The sequence below is a fragment of the Coregonus lavaretus genome (assembly GCF_964263955.1).
Source record: "Coregonus lavaretus genome assembly, contig: HAP1_SCAFFOLD_3538, whole genome shotgun sequence".
Taxonomy (NCBI): domain Eukaryota; kingdom Metazoa; phylum Chordata; class Actinopteri; order Salmoniformes; family Salmonidae; genus Coregonus; species Coregonus lavaretus.
This window is the reverse complement of record NW_028164267.1, coordinates 41,352-61,810: the sequence shown is the minus strand read 5'-3', so window position 1 is coordinate 61,810 and position 20,459 is coordinate 41,352. Positions and strand designations below refer to the sequence as shown.

The window sequence follows — 20,459 nt, the reverse complement described above, 5'->3', positions numbered from 1 at the left end:
GGAAAAAGGGCTCTCACAGTCATTGGAACAGGGAGTGACTTCGTTGGAAAAAGGGCTCTCACAGTCACCGCAATAGGTGGACCCGACCGTAAGTCTCCCCTTACCCTCACGGGCGCCCTCCTGGTTTTTCAATCATAATTTGTGGCACCACCACAGAAAAACAGCAAATCTCCTTATACCACACAGCTGTCAGTTTGGGATTTGGAGATATAGCTTGGCTTTCTCTGTCGCTGGGCTCCACAATGGCCGTGTCAGTGGGGTCAACTATAGGGGTATCCGCAACATAATACGATATTAATGTGGATCATATGGATTTTTTACTATCGTCTCAGCTCACTGAACATAGGCAATAGATGTATGAGGATGCAGGCATGTTCCTTGTCAAACAAGACAATAAGACACAGTATGAAAAATGTATGCACTCACTAACTGTAAGTCGCTCTGGATAAGAGCCTCTGCTAAATGACTAAAATGTCAAATGTAAGGATGATGGTTACATCATCAGGTGGCTTTTCTGTGAATATGCATGAATTTTGTTGGACATATGCCATGTACTTGTCACAGACATCAAGTGGTTTTCATATCATTGCACTATCTTGGTCTGATTTAGTAGCCTACATTAGAATATGTCAATTTTGACCAATAAAAGCAGAATAATTAACTCTTGCTCATTACTACCAGATTGGATTACACTACACAAGATCAATAAGCCCACTGCACGAGGCTTCATCTCAATGTATAATTATGAACCAAATACTAAGTACTTTTCTGTGTGCTCTATGGACTTATTTGAAAGTAGCATTCTCGTATGATGGCACTTGCAGTTGATTGTGGAGTAAACACACGATGCACGACATACATGCATATTCAACATTGGGTGTGGCTTCGATCTAAGGGCCTCTCCCACGTATGAATTTTAAACAGAGATATTGCCCCCGCCCCCTCCTCCCATGAACTTGCTGTAAAGTCTGGGACAGTCATTCGTCTACAGACGGCGGTTTCTTAGCTCGTGGGTATTGTTGTATCAGAGTCGATCAGAAATATATAAAGAAAAATAACAATAGTCGAAAGGACAAAAGAGTGAGACAAGGGGGCAGGCCATTTTGCATTGGAAATCTATGCTCTTTTGAAAAGGTGTTGTTCTCCATTCGTGCATGTTCAAATCGGAGGAGTATATAGAGCCGTAGGTCGGCCGGACTTTTAGTTTCGCAGCAAACGGCACTATCAAACAGAAGGCATGATTTTGAGACTGAGTTCAATCTGTGCTGCTTTTTCTATACATGTCTTATTGCAATGCTTGTGGATTAAGGTAAGTGCATATTCAAGCCAATTTCTCACCTTTTGTCCATACAGTAATGCTCTAATTTTACAGTTTTCGACTTGCACATTTTCAAGAACTGGTTGTGGATTTAGGAGGATGCGCTGGAAAACTTGAGCATGTTTTCATGTCACCATCAATTTTATATTCTAAAATAACTTGCAATTCACGCCTAGAAAAACCAGTAACGCGTCCCTCTGTAAAATAACAGTATGGGGATTTCTTTGCAATAGTTTGTTGCAAGTTAGTGACTACAAAGCACACATTTATCTAATGTCGATATTAGCTTGCTGACTTAAACATTTAGCTACCTACTTTAGCTTAATAAGATTTGTTGCAGTTAGCTACTTCTATTTAGCAGTTAGCTACTTATACAGTTGGAAACGTTCAAGCTTGCATACAGTTTGAAATTAAGGTATCAAAAGGCAGACTCATTCAAATAACAACGTAATATCGCTATTTTTCCAAAACAGGTGGCTGTGGCATCAGGACACTTCGAATTGCAAATTGTATCGATGCAGAACGTGAATGGCGAACTGCAGACTGGCGTGTGCTGCGATGGATCTCGGAATGCCGCAGATCGCAAATGCACGAGGGACGAGTGTGATACCTATTTTAAAGTGTGTCTAAAGGAGTACCAGTTGAAGGTCTCTTCCGCGGGCCCATGCAGTTTCGGCACGGCTTCTACACCCGTGGTCGGAGGGAATACTTTTTCTTTGCGGAGCATGAGGAGTGACAAGTCGAGGATTGTATTACCTTTCAGCTTTGCTTGGCCGGTGAGTTGATTGCGTAGTTATGTTTATGTAACATATTCTCCCTCTCGGGCGCGCGAGTTTGCTGAGAACTTGAACCACAAATATTTTGGCTCAGCAAAGTCCAATTTAGATTAATGGACATGATTAGACTACAAAAACGATGGACAAATAAGTAACTTTTGGATATGTCAATGTCAGCATGTCATGTGAGGCTGGCAGGCTACACAATGTAAGTGCATGTGCCACGACAAGACACAGTAACGTTTTATTTATTTTTTGGTGGGGGGGTTACCTTATTCTTACAAATACAGTATATTATGGTTCAATCAGATTGACATATAATATTTCAAGGTGAGGTGGTCCATAAACTTGCGCTGTCTGAATACTCATCACTAGTGTTCATGCGCCAGTTCCTTGGAATAGGCCATAATTGTAAACCAAAATGGACAATTCCAAATAGGTTTAATCATTTATGAAGAACTGTAGCGTCGCATCATTCTACCAGTGACGCGCTGCCTAAACGGGATTCATTCCCCACTGTCTTTTCCTAAAGAGCGCGGCCAGTAGCCGAGCGTCAAACAATGGCTTCTGCAAGAATAGGCAATAAAACAGCTGGGTTATCTAGCCACGGCGTTTACACACAATGCGCTCTCAGGAAGCACAGAATTCACTCAATGAACTCTACGCATTCCTCTGGTTGACCGTTCTCGTGTATGTGTGTTCGCGCACGTTTTTTTGTTACCATGCCACAATTTTCATGACTTGAGCCATCCATTTTGACCATGTTTTGAGCTAATTTTTTCTGTGGCTGTGTGAGATTATACTGTAGTTTTGAGAATTGAGTGGAAAAAGCTTGAATGAGGTAGGCTAGTTGTACACAGCAATTGTTTTCAAGAATTAGGCTATAGTTGACCTAAGAACATGACAACCAAAGTGGACTGACGATATTTCAATGCAGATAAGTTGCCCTGGCAGCATCAAAATATGTTTTGGACACACAATGATGTGGCCCCCAAATTGATTTCTGGACATGCTCCAATATCACTATGAAAAGACCTAGCTAAGAAGCCATTGACATATCGCATACTTTCTTTTCCATCCAATTTCTACCTAGCAATTTGGAAACATGGTTAATTACTCAAGATTGTTTTCCCAGAAATACAACAAAGACAAGCTCAGGGGAAAAGGTAATGAAAGATTGAATGGGGGAATTGGCATTTTTTTTCACACTTTAATTTGTTGTCATACAATACCCCCTGTTTGGTATGAATTGTACATTTTTGCCTCATCAGCATTCAGTGAAGAGGTGCCAGTTCATCAATGGGATGAAGTGACTGGATGTTTGAGGGAGTTGCTAGGTAACGAGGCCTCCCACTGGGAGAAATGGAACTGGGAGCAAGAGAGAGGGAGGAGTGCACCTGCAAGGGGGGCATGGTCAATGGAGCCTGCTTTCCCCCCCCCTCCAGACCCTTTGCTTACAGTGTTCTCCATGGCTAGACCTAATGGGTGAATAATGATGTGTGTTGTGGAAGGGAAATGTTGGATTTGTATTGCTTTTCCCATAGAATTAGGATCTGTGGATTTTTATTATTATTATTTTTTAATTCCAGGTGGATTGCAAAGAGGATATTCCTAGAAATAGGAGTCTTTTGGAACTATGCCAACATTTTGTTCTGTTTAGTTGGTGGCACAGGGCACACGTGTGGACACTTTTGAGATTCCTGAGTATGGAATATTCGGAATATTCCCAAATATTCCATAAACTGGACAGTCAGCCAGCATTTAGGACACGATGCCACTACTGTTTAGGGGCAGTCGACATTGCCTAAGTCACAAAGGTCTGGGCGTGTACCCTCGCCCCTGACCTTAACACAGGCAGTATAAAGGCCTCTTGTTCCCCCTCCGCTCTTTGTCAACCTGGGCCTGGGCGGTTGCGCTTGACTGGACCCAAGACATTCCATCTTTTTAACCCTGCCACCCTATAGTAACTGGCGTGTTAAATGAAGCAGTCACCGTCCCTTTACTTTTTGAAGAACAGGGGCGTATTCATTAGTGCACACCGTAGCAAAACATTCTACAACGGGAAACGTTTTGCAACAAACATTTCTTATTGGATGACTTCAGGTAAGTCCCTCCCTATATTGGCCCGTTTGCTTCCGTTGGTTCCTAGTGAAGAATACACCCCAGGCTTGGCTAGACATTTTGGGCTAGGCTAGAGGGGCCCTGGGTCTGTTTTATATGTCCACAACCCCGACCCCAAATTGGCACGGGTGAACCAAAACAACCTCACTCTGTGCGTCACTCTGTTTATTGGGCCCTTGAATGGCAGCCTCTTGTCGTGGCCAAAAGTATCGCCAACAACATCTCACTCGCGGTTGTTGAACTTTTCATTCCCCCTATTTTATGTGACACAGGCCACTGTTCTCCTCTCTCTCTTTCTTTTTCAGAGTTTGGAGAGAGGAGCTCGCTACTCTCTCTCTTTCGGCCCCTGGCTCGACAGCCCTAGCCAGACAGAAGCAGTGACAGCTTATATTAACAGGGTGGGGGGTGGGGTGGGCTGAACAATAGCCTCGACCCGGCCGGGCTGGCGGCGAGGATTATGGGAGATAATGGGAGGCCAGGATGGGAATAATGTGGCTGGGGGGGAAGCAACAGGATGCAGCAGTAGACTCAGCAGTGCAGCGGTTCGTTCGGGGCTCCCAGACTAAACCGTTGTGCTGAAGTTGCCATTATTTTGAAGTTCGGCCCCTATGGCCCGTCGGTTGCCTTACTCACATAATGCCGATAGGCCTATTATTCTGCCAGCCAGCAGCCCCCAGAGCCAAAGCCTAGAGAAGGATGGAGGCCAGTGGGGATAGTTGACTCTGATGGGACGTAGACCCCCCCCCCCCACCCCCCATGGTCAGACAGCGGGCTAGAGTTCAGCTAGAGTGACAACGTTGATGCTTGGATTTTCTCTGTTCATTTTTTTTTTTCGCTCTCACTTCTCAGCTAGGATTATTCTCTTAGTCTCGCTCATCTCTCGTTCTGTCTTTTCTCTCTCCAATCCATCTGTCTGCCTCTATTTCTCCTCTTTTTCTGTTTCACTCCATCCCTCTCTCCTCTCTCTCTATCCCCCTTACTGTCGTAAAATCCTAATCTACCTTGCATCAGGCCTAGTGTGTGCGTGTGTGTGTTTAGGAGAGGCAGGGGGAATGTCTAATGAAGAGGGAGAGATGGCGAGGGGGATGAACAGAGAGAGGTCCGACAGTACAGAACTGATAAGCACACAGTGACTTATGAGGTGAGGGTAATCAGAACAGCCTGCTTGTACCGTCTTGGGATTTCATCTGTGCACATTCTGCACAACACGTCCATATAGAAGTTTATTTTTAGTGTTTATGTCTAACTGGACATTTTGACCCAACACGTATACTGGACATTTTAGGTTCCAGAAGCATTGAAAGCTTGTAAATGTCAAAACACTATGGGCTGGTTTCCCAGAAACCGATTAAGACTAGTCCTGGACAAAAAAACAATTTCGATGTAGAATTTCCATTGAATGCTTTTTAGTCCAGGACTAGGCTTAATCTGTGTCTGTGAAACCGGCCCCATATCAGTTGACCTTTGATAAAGGACCCCAGTTGCAAATAAACCATGATGAAAAAAAATCCACCATTGTGGTTTCATTCAATGTGGGCAACGATGACTTCATCCTTTCTTCCCCCAAAAAGAATAGCATTATATGGCCTCCTGAGTGGCACAGTGGTCTAAGGCACTGCATCGCAGTGCTAGCTGTGCCACTATAAATCCTGTTTAGAGTCCAGGCTCTGTCGCAGCCGGCCGCGACCGGGAGACCCATGGGGCGGCGCACAATTGGCCCAGCGTCGTCCAGGTTAGGGGAGGGTTGCCGGCAGGGATGTTCTTGTCCCATCGCGCTCTAGCGACTCCTGTGTCGCCAGGTGTACGGTGTTTCCTCTGACACATTGGTGCGGCTGTCTTCCAGGTTAATTGGGCATTGTGTTAAGAAGCAGTGTGGCTCGGTTGGGTTGTGTTTCGGAGGATGCACGGCTCTCGACCTTCACCTATCCCGTGTCCGTACGGGAGTTGCAGCGACGGGACAAGACTAACTACCAATTTGGATACCACGAAATTGGGGAGAAAAAGGGGTTAAAAAAAAGAGCATTATATCAGTTCCCCTTTTTATAGGTAGAGGCCAATCAGGCCACCATAGCGTGAGCCCTGCTCCTACCGCTCTGCAAAACACAGGCACTTACTCACCCTGCCAACTCCCTTCCTGGACGTGCCCAGGCTTGTCTGCTCGTTTCACTTGCTTTTGAACTATTTTCCCACACTTATCTCAGCCTAGCGAAAGCGCCCGGCCGTGCCTCTGTCCCCAACCAAAACTGGGTACGGAATATGTAGTTAGGCCCCATTCCAAAAATACTCAATGATATTGCAGCAAGGAGGGAGTGACGTAGGGGAGAAAGTGGGACAATGTTTGGAGAGGCACCACTAGTCTGGGGAAAGAAGGGATGGTGTGCTTTGCCTTCTTACCTGGCTGCTATTTACCATTTTGGTAAACATGACTTTGGCACAGACGAAAGGTGGCATGTACTAACCGGCTGGGTTTGGGAGGGGGAAATGTTTTACAATAATTTTTCTTTGATATTTGTAAGGAAAGGACAGTTTTGAGTGGAGTTGTTTTTTTATTTAAGGACAGTGCTTTTAAATTGTGAAGCTAGCCAAGTGAAATTCCCAAGCTATGGATAGTAAAGGAAACTTGAGTTGACTTGGCTACCACTGTTTAGCTTGTCTCTCCATTTCAATGGCTATGATCACGAATCATGATACGCAAAATGGCTGCACACACAGTTGGAGCTGCTGTGTGGTTTTCCCCATATCTTGACATCATCTGGATTTCCTAGGAGTAAAACAACCAGTAATTAGACTGACATCCATATAAGATAACGATCAGTGATTCAATGGAACAAGGTAGCTAGCTTCAGCTGCTGCTAGGCTGTGCAGGGCTATGTGTGCCAGCGAACCAGCGGTGTGTTTGTTTAAATGAGACAAAGTGGCAAGGCCGTAAGTCCCGCACAAGAGGCCGGGCATGCCTCCAAGAAGAGGGAGGGAAAGAACGAGCGAGTGCTGTCTGCCCCGACCACCCCAACCCCCTCCATCACCCCCTGTTTCTACCACCACACACCTTCCTCCCGTCATATTTTTGGAGCTTCATTGACAAGTGCTACAAGGAGTGCTCATGTGAATGTTGGCAAGTGAGTGTGGAGAGAGGCCCATGCCCTCTGACTGGAGCCAAGTATGGACACACACTTGCATTCAGGCACGCACATACACTTATTTGCGCACACACACTCAATTGCACGTACACACAAACCGATATATGACGCACCCAGATAAAAACTTATGATACTGTACACAACAGTCTCAAATTAATGAAGGCACGCATACACACACTCTGGCACACACACTCCTCCCTCAGCCCAGCCCTCCACGGCTCTCCGCTGTCCGTTATCCGATACCGGTGAGAGCTATGGGGGCCTTAAGAGAGACAAAGAGTTTCAAAGAGGTGCCGAAATAATGGACCCCCTCCCGTTCCCCGTCCCCACGACGCACACACAAGCACACGCACACACAAGCACACACACACACACACAGCAGAGATCTCCAGAGATGCAAACCCACTACCTCAAACCCATTCTATTCTACCTACTCCAGCGCGCTCAAGTCGCTCCACACATAACTACTCACAGTGCAGTGGAAGGGAAAAAATAAAGGAGCCCAGGATGTTTTTAAACAATGCCAGCGGTTTGCTTTCTTTATCGCCACCTGATCTCTCTCTATCCGGGGGGGGGTAGTTTTGGGGTGGGTTGCTATAAGGGAGAGTGGCTTAGCCTGCCCGGATCAGAGGGCTGCTGGTGCCTGGGGGGGGGATAGCCGCGCTCTCTCTAATCTGCAACATATGGAGAACTGCCAATGGACAGACACCATACCCACTCGCTCGCGGCTCTCTGGTGTGTGTCCTCACAAATGGGAAGGAGTTTGGCTGTATTTACACTATTCCCTGTGAATGTGTGCCTAATAATAAAGAAATGTTTTGTTTTATTGATAAAGGTATACGCTGCATTAATGTTATACCAGATCTAAGGACAATTATTACCTCAAATGGGACTTTCTCTCCCCCAATTCTTTGGATTTCTGCGAAAATGTTATGTCCATTCAAACAGTAGGCTAAATAAGAAGTAGCCTATAGCCAACTCTGTTAGCAGGAACTATGCAGAAAGGAATCTAAAAGTGAACTTGTCAGCCAGGGGTGAAAGGGTTAATGCAGCTGTGACTTGTTTTACCTGACCCTTCTCTCTATCTTATCAATCTTATCTCTCTCTCTAGAGGTCCTATACATTGATCGTGGAGGCCTTGGACTTCAACAATGACTCTTCTACGGGCAGTGAGTATTATCCCCCAGCATTATGTTACATCGCTCTCTCTCTGCTCCATTCGGTTTCACATTACAAAAGCAACACGACCCTGTGACCTGGAAGTGGTGGTCCCAGGACAAAAATAAGGAACCTTTAAGGCAGTCACTTACTTGTGTGTAAAGGGGCAGAGGTGTGTGTGTGTGTTGGGGGACTGATTTCTTGGTAAGGGACAATTAGGGGGGAGGGGGATTGGGGGCAGGGAAATTAGACTTGTGCTTATAAAAATGTTTTTAAAGGCTTTATGACTGATGGCAGGTGCAGGCCAGGGTCACGCCACCATTCTGTGTGTGTGGTACACACTCACACATTGGCCTTTATGATACTCACATTCAGCCCCCCCCATTTGAAAAGCCATTGGTTGGCATTACTGACCAAAATTGGGCAGAAAACTATGAAGCATAAAGAACCTTGAGTCATTCCCTCTGGCTCTCGTAATCCCCAACTATCGATATGGCTCTCAACTGTAATGTTACGCAATAGTCTCATTCAGAAAACAGTGACGGTAGTATAGACGGGTAAGGGAGAGAGTGAGAAGGAGATGGAGCGAGATCACACTACAGATTTGAGCGTTGTTTGTTTTCAGCCCGACCGTTAGGCGGTCAGTGGGAGTTATGGCTGTGTGTTGCATTTGGCGTCCCTTAGGGAACCATTATAGTTCCCGTGTTAAATCGGCCCCAGGGTACGCTGACCCCTGTCCAGGTGTGCTTTGGCCCAGAAGGAGAGGAGGGCATTAGTTCCACTACAGCCAAGTCTACATCGAGCATGAAACTAAGCATCGCATTCGGGCCAATAAAGGCCAAATGCGAAAAGGTTAGTGTGAGGTTGAAGACTTTATTTTTCGAAAGCCCTCCCGCCGTCAAGCACACACAACAAGCCAGCTAGATCAATGAAAACGTCTGCCAAGGAAGAGGGCCAAACGAGGACAGGCCAAATATTGACCGTCTCACTTAGCGTCAACAAACTAAGTGCCCTGGGCACGTGGCCAATTACCCTCCAATAAGCAGACTCATTAAAAGCCTATCACAGTTGTGATGCTAATGCTAGCCAAATACACTGCTACGGCTAACCTTAGCCTAGAGTTAGCGTCTCTAAATTGTGCTTACATAAGCTTAAATTACAAGTTACCGAGTTCACTATCATGTCGGTGCCGACTCGACTCGTTGCCACGAGCTGTATTCACCACGGAACTGAGAGGTTTAAATGTTTGGTCAAATCTCCAGGATGGTCCAGTACAGTTTCTTGAGGTTGGCTATATTTTTAAAATATGCTACGTTAGCGCTATTTCTCGCACCGTCAACCGTCCAGGACATTCCTGTTTGATATGGCGGGTCACAGTTTGCTTCAAGGTCGTATTTATTTATTTTTTTTCAGTTCGAGGACCCTGGGTTAATTTTGTCCATTATTTAGCCAAACCACAACCCCCTCGCCGTCAAACTATTCCGGGCCTCAGGTAGTGAGAGGGCGTCACCTCACCCCGACCACACTTTGCACTCCACTGGCGAAATACCACATTGGAGCTCAGGATTCTAGAACGGCCTGGAATATTACTACTACGGCCCACCACTACAACTAGCACTGCCGTAAGAAAGCAGCTTTCCCTCCAAGAAAAGAGGAGTAAACAAATTCTAAGCTAACGTTTTTGTTCGTTTTCGCACCCCCTTGTCAAAGCTCGCAGAGGCTGAACAGAATTTAAGTGGGAAGAATGTTTTGTACAGTTTTTTTTACATTTGCGTTGGGGTTGTGTTTGCATTACTGCCTTTCTGTATTTCTTGAGCACCAGAGGACTTCTTTATGGAAAATGGGATTAGGAGGCAGCGACTGCCCTAACGCAGTGTTACATGGCAGCGCTGGCATGGTAGGGATGCCATCCTCTCTCCCTCGAGCGCTGACCCCGGGCGAGGTCGAGTTTGTTTGGGTGCAAGGGTAGCAGAGGGTGGCGAAGTGGGCAGGGACAGAAGGGGGCATCATCTCTTATGTCTGTTGGCAACAGTAGACTTGGATGGCAATTCATATTTGGGCATTTACCCACTGATATTTGGAGAACCTCTACTAGTAAAGACCGAGAAGCGGCATTGAAATGTCCCAAAGCAAGACGCTTTGTCTTGCTGAATGGGCATTCTCATCCTCATTTGTTGACTTCTGTGTATGTATTCTGTCTGTATGACTGCATTTATGGCTTTGCCTCCCCCCTCCCCCTCCCCCTTATGCCCATGTGTTTCCTACCAGTCCCTCTGACTCCTCTCTCTCCGCAATCCATTTCCCTCCATCAGGCGTGGGAGGCGAGATAATTGAGAAGGCCGTTCAGTCGGGCATGATCAACCCCAGCCGCCAGTGGCAGAGCCTGAAGCACAACGGGCCGGTGGGCCAGTTCGAGTACCAGATCCGGGTCAGCTGCGACGAGCACTACTACGGTTTCGGCTGCAACAAGTTCTGTCGCCCGCGCGACGACTTTTTTGGCCACTACAACTGCGACCACAACGGCAACAAGACCTGCCTCGAAGGGTGGTCCGGACCAGAATGCAGCACTGGTAAGAGGGAGAGGTTTAACAAAAGTACTTATCTGTAATTTTACAGCAACGTGAAGCCAAAAGCTTAAGATGTTATTTTTACCATGAGGTTAGACAGTTGAACAAAGATCAAAAGGCAGTAAGTGACATTCATCAAGAATCAATTGCGATATATAATTTCAATGATCAAAATGTTCTATAAATAACAGTGTGCCTTTTTAAGGGCAACTTGTGCTTTAGTGCCTTTTGTTAGCATGCTGTCATTAAGGCAGGGAAGGGAAGTCCAAAACTAGCGAAAGTGACAATGGCCAGCAATTGATAGCAACTGTGTTGAGGTGAATCCAACCAGAGAGAGAATGAACTCTAGGCTAAATATCATTTAGGGGTGGAGTCAAGCTGGCTTCTTCACCCATTGACACCAGGGCAGATTGTCTTAACGCAGCAGATTTTGGCCACGGCCGGCCTGGCAGGCTTGTACAAATAGTTAGCGTTGCCGTTTGGAATTTGGGCTGTTTGCAACGCACCAGCGCACCCCTTAGGCCCTAGTATCCTAGCGGGGAGCGATGGCAGGGCTCCGGGATAAGTCTTGGATTTTGTAGGATTACTGCCCTTGTTGGAGCTTAGGACATTCCCACGAATTTGTAGATAGTGGCGGTGGGAGGGGGAGTTGTCTGACATCATCATGCTGACTCTTTGTGTTTTCTCTCTATCTCTCTCGTCACTCTCTCTTACTTTCTTTTCCTGTGAATTTCTTGCTGACTCTCACTGTCACCCCTCTTGACTTTATTTCTCTCTCTCTCTCGCTTTCTCCTTTACCTTCTCCCTCATTTTCTTTCTCTTTCTATCTCGCTCAGCTATTTGCAGGCAAGGCTGCAGCACTGAACATGGTTCCTGTAAATTGCCCGGAGATTGCAAGTAAGCACCGCTTTTTCCCAACACAAACATTTTCAGTTAACCTAAGTTAGTAAAAAGCTCAATGAATAGAGCCAGACTCAGAATCTCGCTGCAACTTGTCACTCAGCAACACCCTTGTTCCACATGGAGATAACACCATTGACAGGGGGAATTCCCAACACCAACACAGAAGAAAACAGACTGAAGCAGGAAGTGACTGTTTAAAAAAGTTTTCCATTGCAAATAAACACAAACCAATGAATCCCCCTCCCATCATCCAGAGCTGTGAAGGGCCCAGACCTTTGCGTGTTTTGGGAAGGGAGTGTATGTGGGGTGGTTGGAGATTATCGCGACCCCTCTCGACCCCCTTTGCACACGTCTGCCAGGGGCCCCCAGAGTGGTGAGAGCTTAATGGCGGCGGCGGAATCTGGTCTCGAAGACCGCTGTCAAATTCAAAGGATTTTTTTTTCTTTCACCTGTCTGTTTCCCCGCCCCCACCCTCTTTCACCTCCCTTCAGCGCCACACTTTGATGTCGCGTTAGCCTTTTAGTCTCGCAGCCAAGAAAAAATGGAAAGCGCCGCTAGGAGACGTTAGCATGTTGTGGAGATTCTGGAGAAGCTTCTATGGCTTTATCTGAACTCAAACACACATCTGATTCCTAAGGGAGGCTGGAGTGAAATGGGGACTTTTGATGGTTTCACATTTTGATGGATTTTGCAGCTCTGATTCAAGCCTTTCAGAAGCAAATTATGTGTTAGGTAGGAGGTGTATATATATTGGGTAGCTGGAATAATTATCCATTGCCTCAAGCAAGGGTGGGCTGGGCATGGATACCAGGGATGAATTATAAGGTGTGTGTGTGGGGGGTGTATTCGACTCGCTCTGTTATGCTAATGACTCAGTGGAAAGTTTACCCCCGCTAGTGCCCTGTCCAGACAAGCACTTTTACTTGCTCAAGGAGCAGTCTTAGCCCTGCCCAACTCATTTGTGTGTGTGTGTTAAAAGAGAGCTTGCGATACATTGTGTGTGTTTTTAAGCGGGATCGTGTTGAGCACTGAATATGTGTTTTTGTTAAGATCGGACGTCCCGTGCATTGAGTACTTATCGAGTGTGTGCATGTGTCCTGCAGGTGTCTGTATGGCTGGCAGGGCGAGTACTGTGATAAGTGCATCCCTCACCCGGGATGTGTGCACGGAACCTGCGTGGAACCGTGGCAGTGCCTCTGTGACACAAACTTTGGTGGCCAGCTCTGCGACAAAGGTACGCATGCAAACACACACCAGAGAGGTATACTACAAAGCATGATCATTGAGTTGGCCAGCTCTTTGACAAACAACCAGAAATAGGCCTACTGAATTTCTGGTTCATTAAGAAAGTTCAACTTAGATATGTTTTTGGTTGTTGAGTCAATTACACCATGCCCATTTCAAGCTTATCTTAAATATATATATATATATTTATTTATTTATTTCAGAATATTTGGGCAAGTTAGCTGGCTAACTCATTGATCCTGCTTTGTAGTATACCACTCTGCTCTGTAGATATACAGCTGATAACTGGTGCCATCCACAAACACACTCACCCATTTGCTGTGAAACACCAGCACACACACTCATACTTTTCCCTCCCTGTCTTCCAGATCTGAACACATGTGGTACGCTCCAGCCCTGTCTGAACATGGGGACCTGCAGCAACACTGGACCTGACAAGTACCACTGTGCCTGTCCTGACGGCTACTCTGGTGTCACCTGCGAGAAAGGTGAGTCGCCTGACACACACAGACACACATACGTGTACTTGCGCGCGCGCGCGCGCACACACACACACACACACACACACACACACACACACACACACACACACACACACACACACACACACACACACACACACACACACACACACACACACACACACACACACACACACATATATATATATATATATATATATATATATATATATATATATATATATATATATATATATATATATATATATATATATATATATATATATATATATTAGGTAAGTCGCTTGTAGTGTCTAGGGTCTGGTTCCACTCAATGTTTCTTCCTTATGAGAGTGACATTGGAGTAGAAAACAAGACAGGATAAGATTAACTTTATTGTCCCAGAGGGATATTAGTCTTGAACACCACTCTCAATTTTTTTCATTTTCTGGTGAAGACTGAGAGAAAAAGGTATTTGTTTTCCCAAGACCGGTCGGTGAGTTCCAAGTCATGTGGTGCGACAGGTCGAGGGGTCATAGTTCAGGGGTTAGGGGGGGTCAGCCCCGTGCTTAACCCCATCCAGGGAGGTTCCGTTCGTCGGGCGGTCTCCTGCGTCACTCCGGCCAGGAGGTGACGACCTCGTTAAGGTGTTGTCAAGGGAAACGGGAACGGGAGGAGACCCATTAACGGAGCTAACCTTTCTATGAGGGTGGATTGTATTCCACCTTCATCAACAAATCTAACAGTTACCTCACATCTTTTAGTTGTTTAAATGTGTCATTTGTTTGAATTAAGGTTGGTTTCTATAACGTTTTAGTTTTGATCATAGGGATGAGTTGTATATGTAATTTGTTTTGAGTTGACGACGTTTCAAAGAAGTTGGGTCGAATTCAATCATTAGGATGAGTAGATGGCCCTTGTTTTGTATGGGGGTCAATGGAGACATGACTCAGCTAATTGAGGGGGAAGCTCCCTGTAGGCGTTGGCAGTCAAACACGCCCGCTCTGTGTTAGTCTGGGACAGTTGCCACCTCTGTTTGTAGCAAGGGTTTGAAAACTATCGCCGGTCATCTTGAGAGCGAGGGAGGGAGTGGAGGGAGAGAAGAGGGGGATTCCAGCTTCCAGTCAAGCCTGAATTCTCCTTTTCTTTTTCTCTCCCAGCCAGACCCAACAACATTAAACCCCCCTCCTATGCTCCTTCTCTATCCCCCTCTCTTCCTCCCCTGCCCCTAGCCCGCTGACACCAATCAACAGTCATCTCCCTCTCGCCTCCCCCTTGGGTTGAGTCCCAAATGGCATCCTATTCAGGGCACTACTTTTGACCAGGGTCAATAGGGCTCTGGTCAAAGGTAGTGCATTATACAGAGAATAGGGTGCCATTTGGGACGCAGCCTCGGTCTGCCGGCCAAAGAATGCAGAGCATTAATTGATTTGAGCGGTGGAATCCGTCGTGACTTGTGAGTTTGCTATTCTCTTCCCTCCTGTCTTCTCTCGTCCTCCCGCGGAGGGATGGACAATGATTTGTGCTCGGGTGGAAGTCACGGCGCGTCGCTCGGTGGGTCAACATGCCATGACAGACGATTTCCTGCTAGCTAGAGTTAACGCTAAGGCTATAGGGCTAGGGCCCTGGGGGGCTAGTGAGAGTGAAATGGGAGAGGGGATGTTTTTTTTGCGTTTGTTTTTTCTAACGACGTAGGCCTAGTGGGGGAACGGACCCTCAGTCTTTCTCTCCCTCTTTCTGTAACTCTGTCACTTTCTTTCTGTGTATTTTATTCTTTGTCTGGTTGTCTTTTTCTCAGTGAGAAATGTCATTCTTTCTCTTGTTCTGTTTATTTCTCTTGCACTCAGCACTGTCCTTTATCTCTCCCTCCCTCTCTTGCACCTCGTCTTGCGGTGTGGTCCAGAGCTGGTTAGTGAGAGGTCAAAGGGGCTTTCCACTCCACTGGCTGTAGCCTAGCTGGGCCAGAGAGAGCTGCTGGGAACCGACAGCAGCGAGGGGAAAACCCACCCCACCCTCCTGCAGTGTGAGAACTAACGGAGTTTAGGAGTTTAACTCTCTCTCTCTCTCTCTCTCTCTCCTCTACCCGCTCTATCCGTTCTCCACCTCCCCATCCTTCTTTCTCTCCCATCTTTCTCCCTTTTACTCACTCGCTCTCTCTCTCTCTCTCGCTCGCTGTCTGTCTCGCTCTCTCTCGGTCCATAGCAGAGCATGCCTGTCTGTCGGAGCCCTGTTTTAACGGAGGGAGCTGTGTGGAGACCAGTCAGGGCTTCGAGTGCCAGTGTGCCCCCGGCTGGAGTGGCCCCTCCTGCAGCATCAGTAAGTAATACATTATAGTATGTAATACCTGAGGTTTAGGTAATTTAAATTCAATATTATACTCAGTGGGTTTACCCTTGTACATTCACCGGCCTCTAGCACTAGAAAAGCCTGGCCTCGTTGCTCCTTGGCTTGCGCAACGGCTCGCATGGAATCTTTGCTGCTGCCTTGGCCCTTGTATGTCTCTCACGTCGCCCGTGTGCTAGACTCATGATGAAGTCTCTCCTGCTCATGGTGTTCATGCTTGAACAACACGTGCGTTGATAGCAGCCAAGTCAAGCATGTTGTAGAACACAGTGGCAGGTTCCTCCTTTCACTGTGTACAGCCGTGCCATCTGATCCAAAAAATCCGCAACAATAGAATGGAATAGAAGTAGAGAACATTAGGATCGTTTTCTCATAGGAAAAACAACACGTGTGATACAGAAGAGCATAATGCATTGTATAAGTGGATCTATATATGGCGACGCGTACAGTGGTAGAAACAATACACAATTGTTATAAGTAAAGATACCTTAATTTGAAAATGACTCAAGTGAATTTCACCCAGTAAAATACTACTCGAGTGAAAGTCTAAAAGTATCTGGTTTTAAATATACTTAATTATCAAAAGTAAAAGTAAATGCTATAGATCATTTCAAATTCCTTATATTAAGCAAACCAGACGGCATGATATTATTTTTTGGGGGTGGGGATAGCCAGGGGCACAATCCAACACTGACATCATTCACAAACTAAGCATTTGTGTTTAGTGAGACCGCCAGATCAGAGGCAGTTCTCTTGATAAGTGCGTGAATTAGACAATTTTCCTGTCCTGCTAAGCATTCAAAATGTATGGAAGTAAAAAGTACATATTTTCTCTAGGAATGTAGTGAAGTAAAAAATATAAAGTACAGATACCCCCAAAATACTTAAGTAGTACTTCAAAGTATTTTTACTTACTTACTTTACACCACTGAATGCGTATTATGTAGCCTAATTTTGAAATACCTTTGTTCGGTCTCTGTGGCCCTGTTGATGGCAACTGTTGGATGCATGGCGGTCATGACACAAACGTTCTTTCTTGCCTTGCATTGGTAAGGTGTGAGTGTTGACTTGACACTCTTCAGCACTGTTGTAGAGTACTGTTGCTGTGCAGGTGCCTTGTTTTGCGCAGAGGGAGGGAGCTCCCGTCTCACTTTGTTCATGGTGCCGACCAGGCTTGTTTTCTTTGCAACCAACTTGTTCGCCAATGACCGTGACATGAAGAAGTTGTCCGTGTTGACATTTCTCCGCTACCGTTTTGAGATTATAATTTGAATAGATTAATACAGTAGAATGGCCCGCCCTGTTCTTCATTCACAACTGGTCATTACATAAATATGCATTGTTCGCTTCCCCTCGCTCATCAACCCATTCACCCCCATCATAATTTACTTTCTTTCATCTCTTATGTGTGAAATTAGTTTAGTTATAGTTTAGGTTCAGTTTCGAAGCAATTATCAGGGTGATTATCAACTGGGCACGGCACGTTCAACTGTCGAGAGAAGGAGGGGAGCAGGCCCTACTATCGGGAGAAGGAGGGGAGCAGGCCCTACTATCGGGAGAAGGAGGGGAGCAGGCCCTACTATCGGGAGATGGAGGGGCAACGGGCGGAAACCATACAAAAAATGACATGCCCTCATAAAACTGGTTATAACACCAGTTCTGTTTGTGATATTAATAGGGGTTAAGATTCTAACAACCACAGTGTGTTGTATTGACTTATTTAGGAAAAGTCAATAACTGCGGGGACATGACTTTCAAAATGTAAATGTATTTTGTGTCATTATGATGCGATCAGCCTTTCAAGCGCTAGAGACCATAGTCATGGACTTTTGATTTGACATTCTCCCTCCCTCCAGATGTGGACGAGTGTTTCCCCAACCCCTGTGGCCACGGAGGCACCTGCCAGGACCAGGTCAACGGCTTCAAGTGCACCTGTCCCTCCCAGTGGAGCGGCAAAACCTGCCTCATCGGTCAGTCAGTCCTCTATCCCATAACACCCCGCACCTCCGCTATCATACGGTCGTCACTATCTGGCCTAGTTGCGAAGTCTGACTTTGCAGCTTGGCCATCTAGTTGGAACCCTATCATACAACCACTGATCTCTCATTCATCCTCTATCCTAAAAACCGTATACCTCTGATATTCCACAAACCCCATGCAACTCCTCTACTGTATCCCCTCTATCACAGAAACGACTGAGTACTCGTATATCCTACAAACCTCTACCGTCTATCTCACAACAACAACAACCTAGTCCTTCTCTATCCCACTACCACCTATATATTCTATATCCTACTACCATAGAGAGAGTACTGTATTGATCTCTTTGCCCACTACGGAGTTGGTAGATTATATACTGTATTTGACCCACTGATACAGGGTCAAATATCTCTTCTTCTCTCTAATGGTTAAAGTTAGTTTCCTAGATCTGTGGTTGAGGGCAACTTCTAACAACCTTGCTACAATTAAAGGATGTCCTTAGTACACAGATCTAGGACCAGTTTACACTCTCCAAATCTGAACTTTAACCATTAGGGGGTGAAATCTCAAAACTAACCTTAGAAAAGCTTCTAAGTGCAAATTCATCTTCCTCTTCGTCATACCACCCTTGTCTTTTGGTGGCGCTCTAGTGTGAAGATTTGGAAACGGGCATGCCAGGATGGGGCAAAGTTCCTTCGGCATTCCATTCCATGGCTACTTTTGGGAATCCTCGGGGCAGGGATAAAGTGGGGTTTCCTAAGCCGGGAGGTCATCCTTTGAGGAATGGCAGTGTGTTTAAAGGGCTTAGAATGAGTAGCGAGAGGATGGGTGCCACCAACTCTATTCACTCCTGCTTTAATCCACTAACAACTACCCTTCCCCCCCACTCCTTCTTACTCCTCCTTTCCCTCTTCTTCTCCTCTCTCTCTTCCTCACCCCTTCTTAGTGTGAGGAGCGAGAGGATGGGTGCCACTAACCCTTCACTGCTGCCTTGATCCACTACCCTTCACCCCCCCCCCCCCCCCCCCCCCCCCCCACTACCCTTCACTCCCCCCCCCCCACCCCCGGAACATTTGTGTTTGTTTGTCCCCAATTGCCTTTCACCATGGGGACTGGCTCCGACGCGGTTTGAATGCAAACCACAGCAGACCACCAGAAAATACCATAAATAGAATTCTTAGAATAGGCATCCCCAAATTCAAATCCTATGGCTGCCGACACCTCACAGTCGCAGGCCAATGCCCTGTAAGAGGAATGAAGGAATTAAATGGTCCTTTTTCCTCTATCTGTGTCTTTCTCAACGGTTTGTTTTTGTGGGTTTCAGACGCCAATGAGTGCGAAGGCGACCCCTGCCTGAATGCCAACTCCTGCCGCAACCTGATTGGAGGGTACTTCTGCGAGTGCCTCCCCGGTTGGATGGGCCAGAACTGTGACACCAGTGAGTGTTTTCAATGAAAAAGCCTGTCGCTTGTTCTAATGCAGGGGTGGGCAAGTCTGGTTCCAGGGAGCAGCAGGGGATGCAGGCTTTTGTTCCAGCCCAGCGCTAACATGGGTAATTCAACTAATTAACTAATCATGGTTGGCAATTGAAAGCAATTGAAAGTGTCTTCGTGCCGGGGTAGAACAAAAGCCTGCTCACCCTGCCATTCAATCTCCAGAGTCCAAAGTTGCACACCCCTGTTCTACAATGAAGCAATGACACTGTCAAGTGCCAGTAGCAACTTTAAACAACTGTTCTAGGGCCAGTTTTGGAAGTGAGTTCATGACAATGAAGGCAAGGACTGAGGCTGGCTCAGTGTTTTTTGGACCTGGACTACTAGTTCTGGAGTGGTCAGTCTGAAAATGGACAACAGCAAAAAAATATATATATATTAAATAAATAAATAAAATACATGTTTTTATCTGGAGTCATTGTCTGCTTGCACAGCCGGGCAGATGATAACGTCCAGATAACATGGGTGCTCGAACAATCGTGTGAAGCCCCAGCGCACCGAGGCCCGACTGAATCGCACCTTTTTTTCCCCACCCATTCTCAAACAAGGCTTATCTTGAGGAAAGCTTGCAGGAAATTTTGACAATAAATTCTTATCAAGGCCTCGCCTCGGCGGAGCTCAAATTGTATACATAATTTATATATATTTTTTATTTTCTTATTTTGTATTGTTACAAATTGTTTCCGCAGATATCAATGACTGCCAGGACCAGTGTCAAAATGGGGGAACCTGCAAGGTATGTTTATTGGGTTCCTCCCAAATGGCATCGTATTCCCTATATATTGCACTACTTTTGACCAGAACCCTATCATGGGGAATAGGGTGCCATTTGGGACACAGATGTTTTCTTATTTTACCGGAATGTACCGGTCCTGGGCAATTTACATATTTCGGACACTTCCTTGCATATTGGAGTTGTTTTTGGCTTCTTTCTCTCCCCCCTTCTCCTCTTTCTGC

At 46.2% G+C, this 20,459-nt stretch overlaps 1 protein-coding gene across 3 annotated transcripts in view; it reads left to right on the top strand.

The window, feature by feature from the left end:
• The first annotated feature begins 972 nt into the window (after positions 1–972).
• Positions 973–20,459, top strand: part of LOC311117256 (protein jagged-1b-like) — a 30,256-nt gene continuing 10,769 nt past the window's right edge. For 2 of the 3 annotated variants that reach the window (XM_084192225.1, XM_084192226.1), the window contains exons 1-11: positions 973–1,309; positions 1,792–2,094; positions 8,464–8,521; positions 10,823–11,080; positions 11,914–11,974; positions 13,084–13,214; positions 13,594–13,713; positions 15,889–16,002; positions 17,886–17,999; positions 19,334–19,447; positions 20,192–20,238. In XM_084192225.1, the coding sequence (XP_084048351.1) occupies positions 1,238–1,309; positions 1,792–2,094; positions 8,464–8,521; positions 10,823–11,080; positions 11,914–11,974; positions 13,084–13,214; positions 13,594–13,713; positions 15,889–16,002; positions 17,886–17,999; positions 19,334–19,447; positions 20,192–20,238 (1,392 nt within the window). In that variant the 5' untranslated portion in view covers positions 973–1,237. The remainder of the gene's footprint in view (positions 1,310–1,791; positions 2,095–8,463; positions 8,522–10,822; positions 11,081–11,913; positions 11,975–13,083; positions 13,215–13,593; positions 13,714–15,888; positions 16,003–17,885; positions 18,000–19,333; positions 19,448–20,191; positions 20,239–20,459) is intronic. The other variant, XM_084192227.1, reaches the window with a different exon arrangement.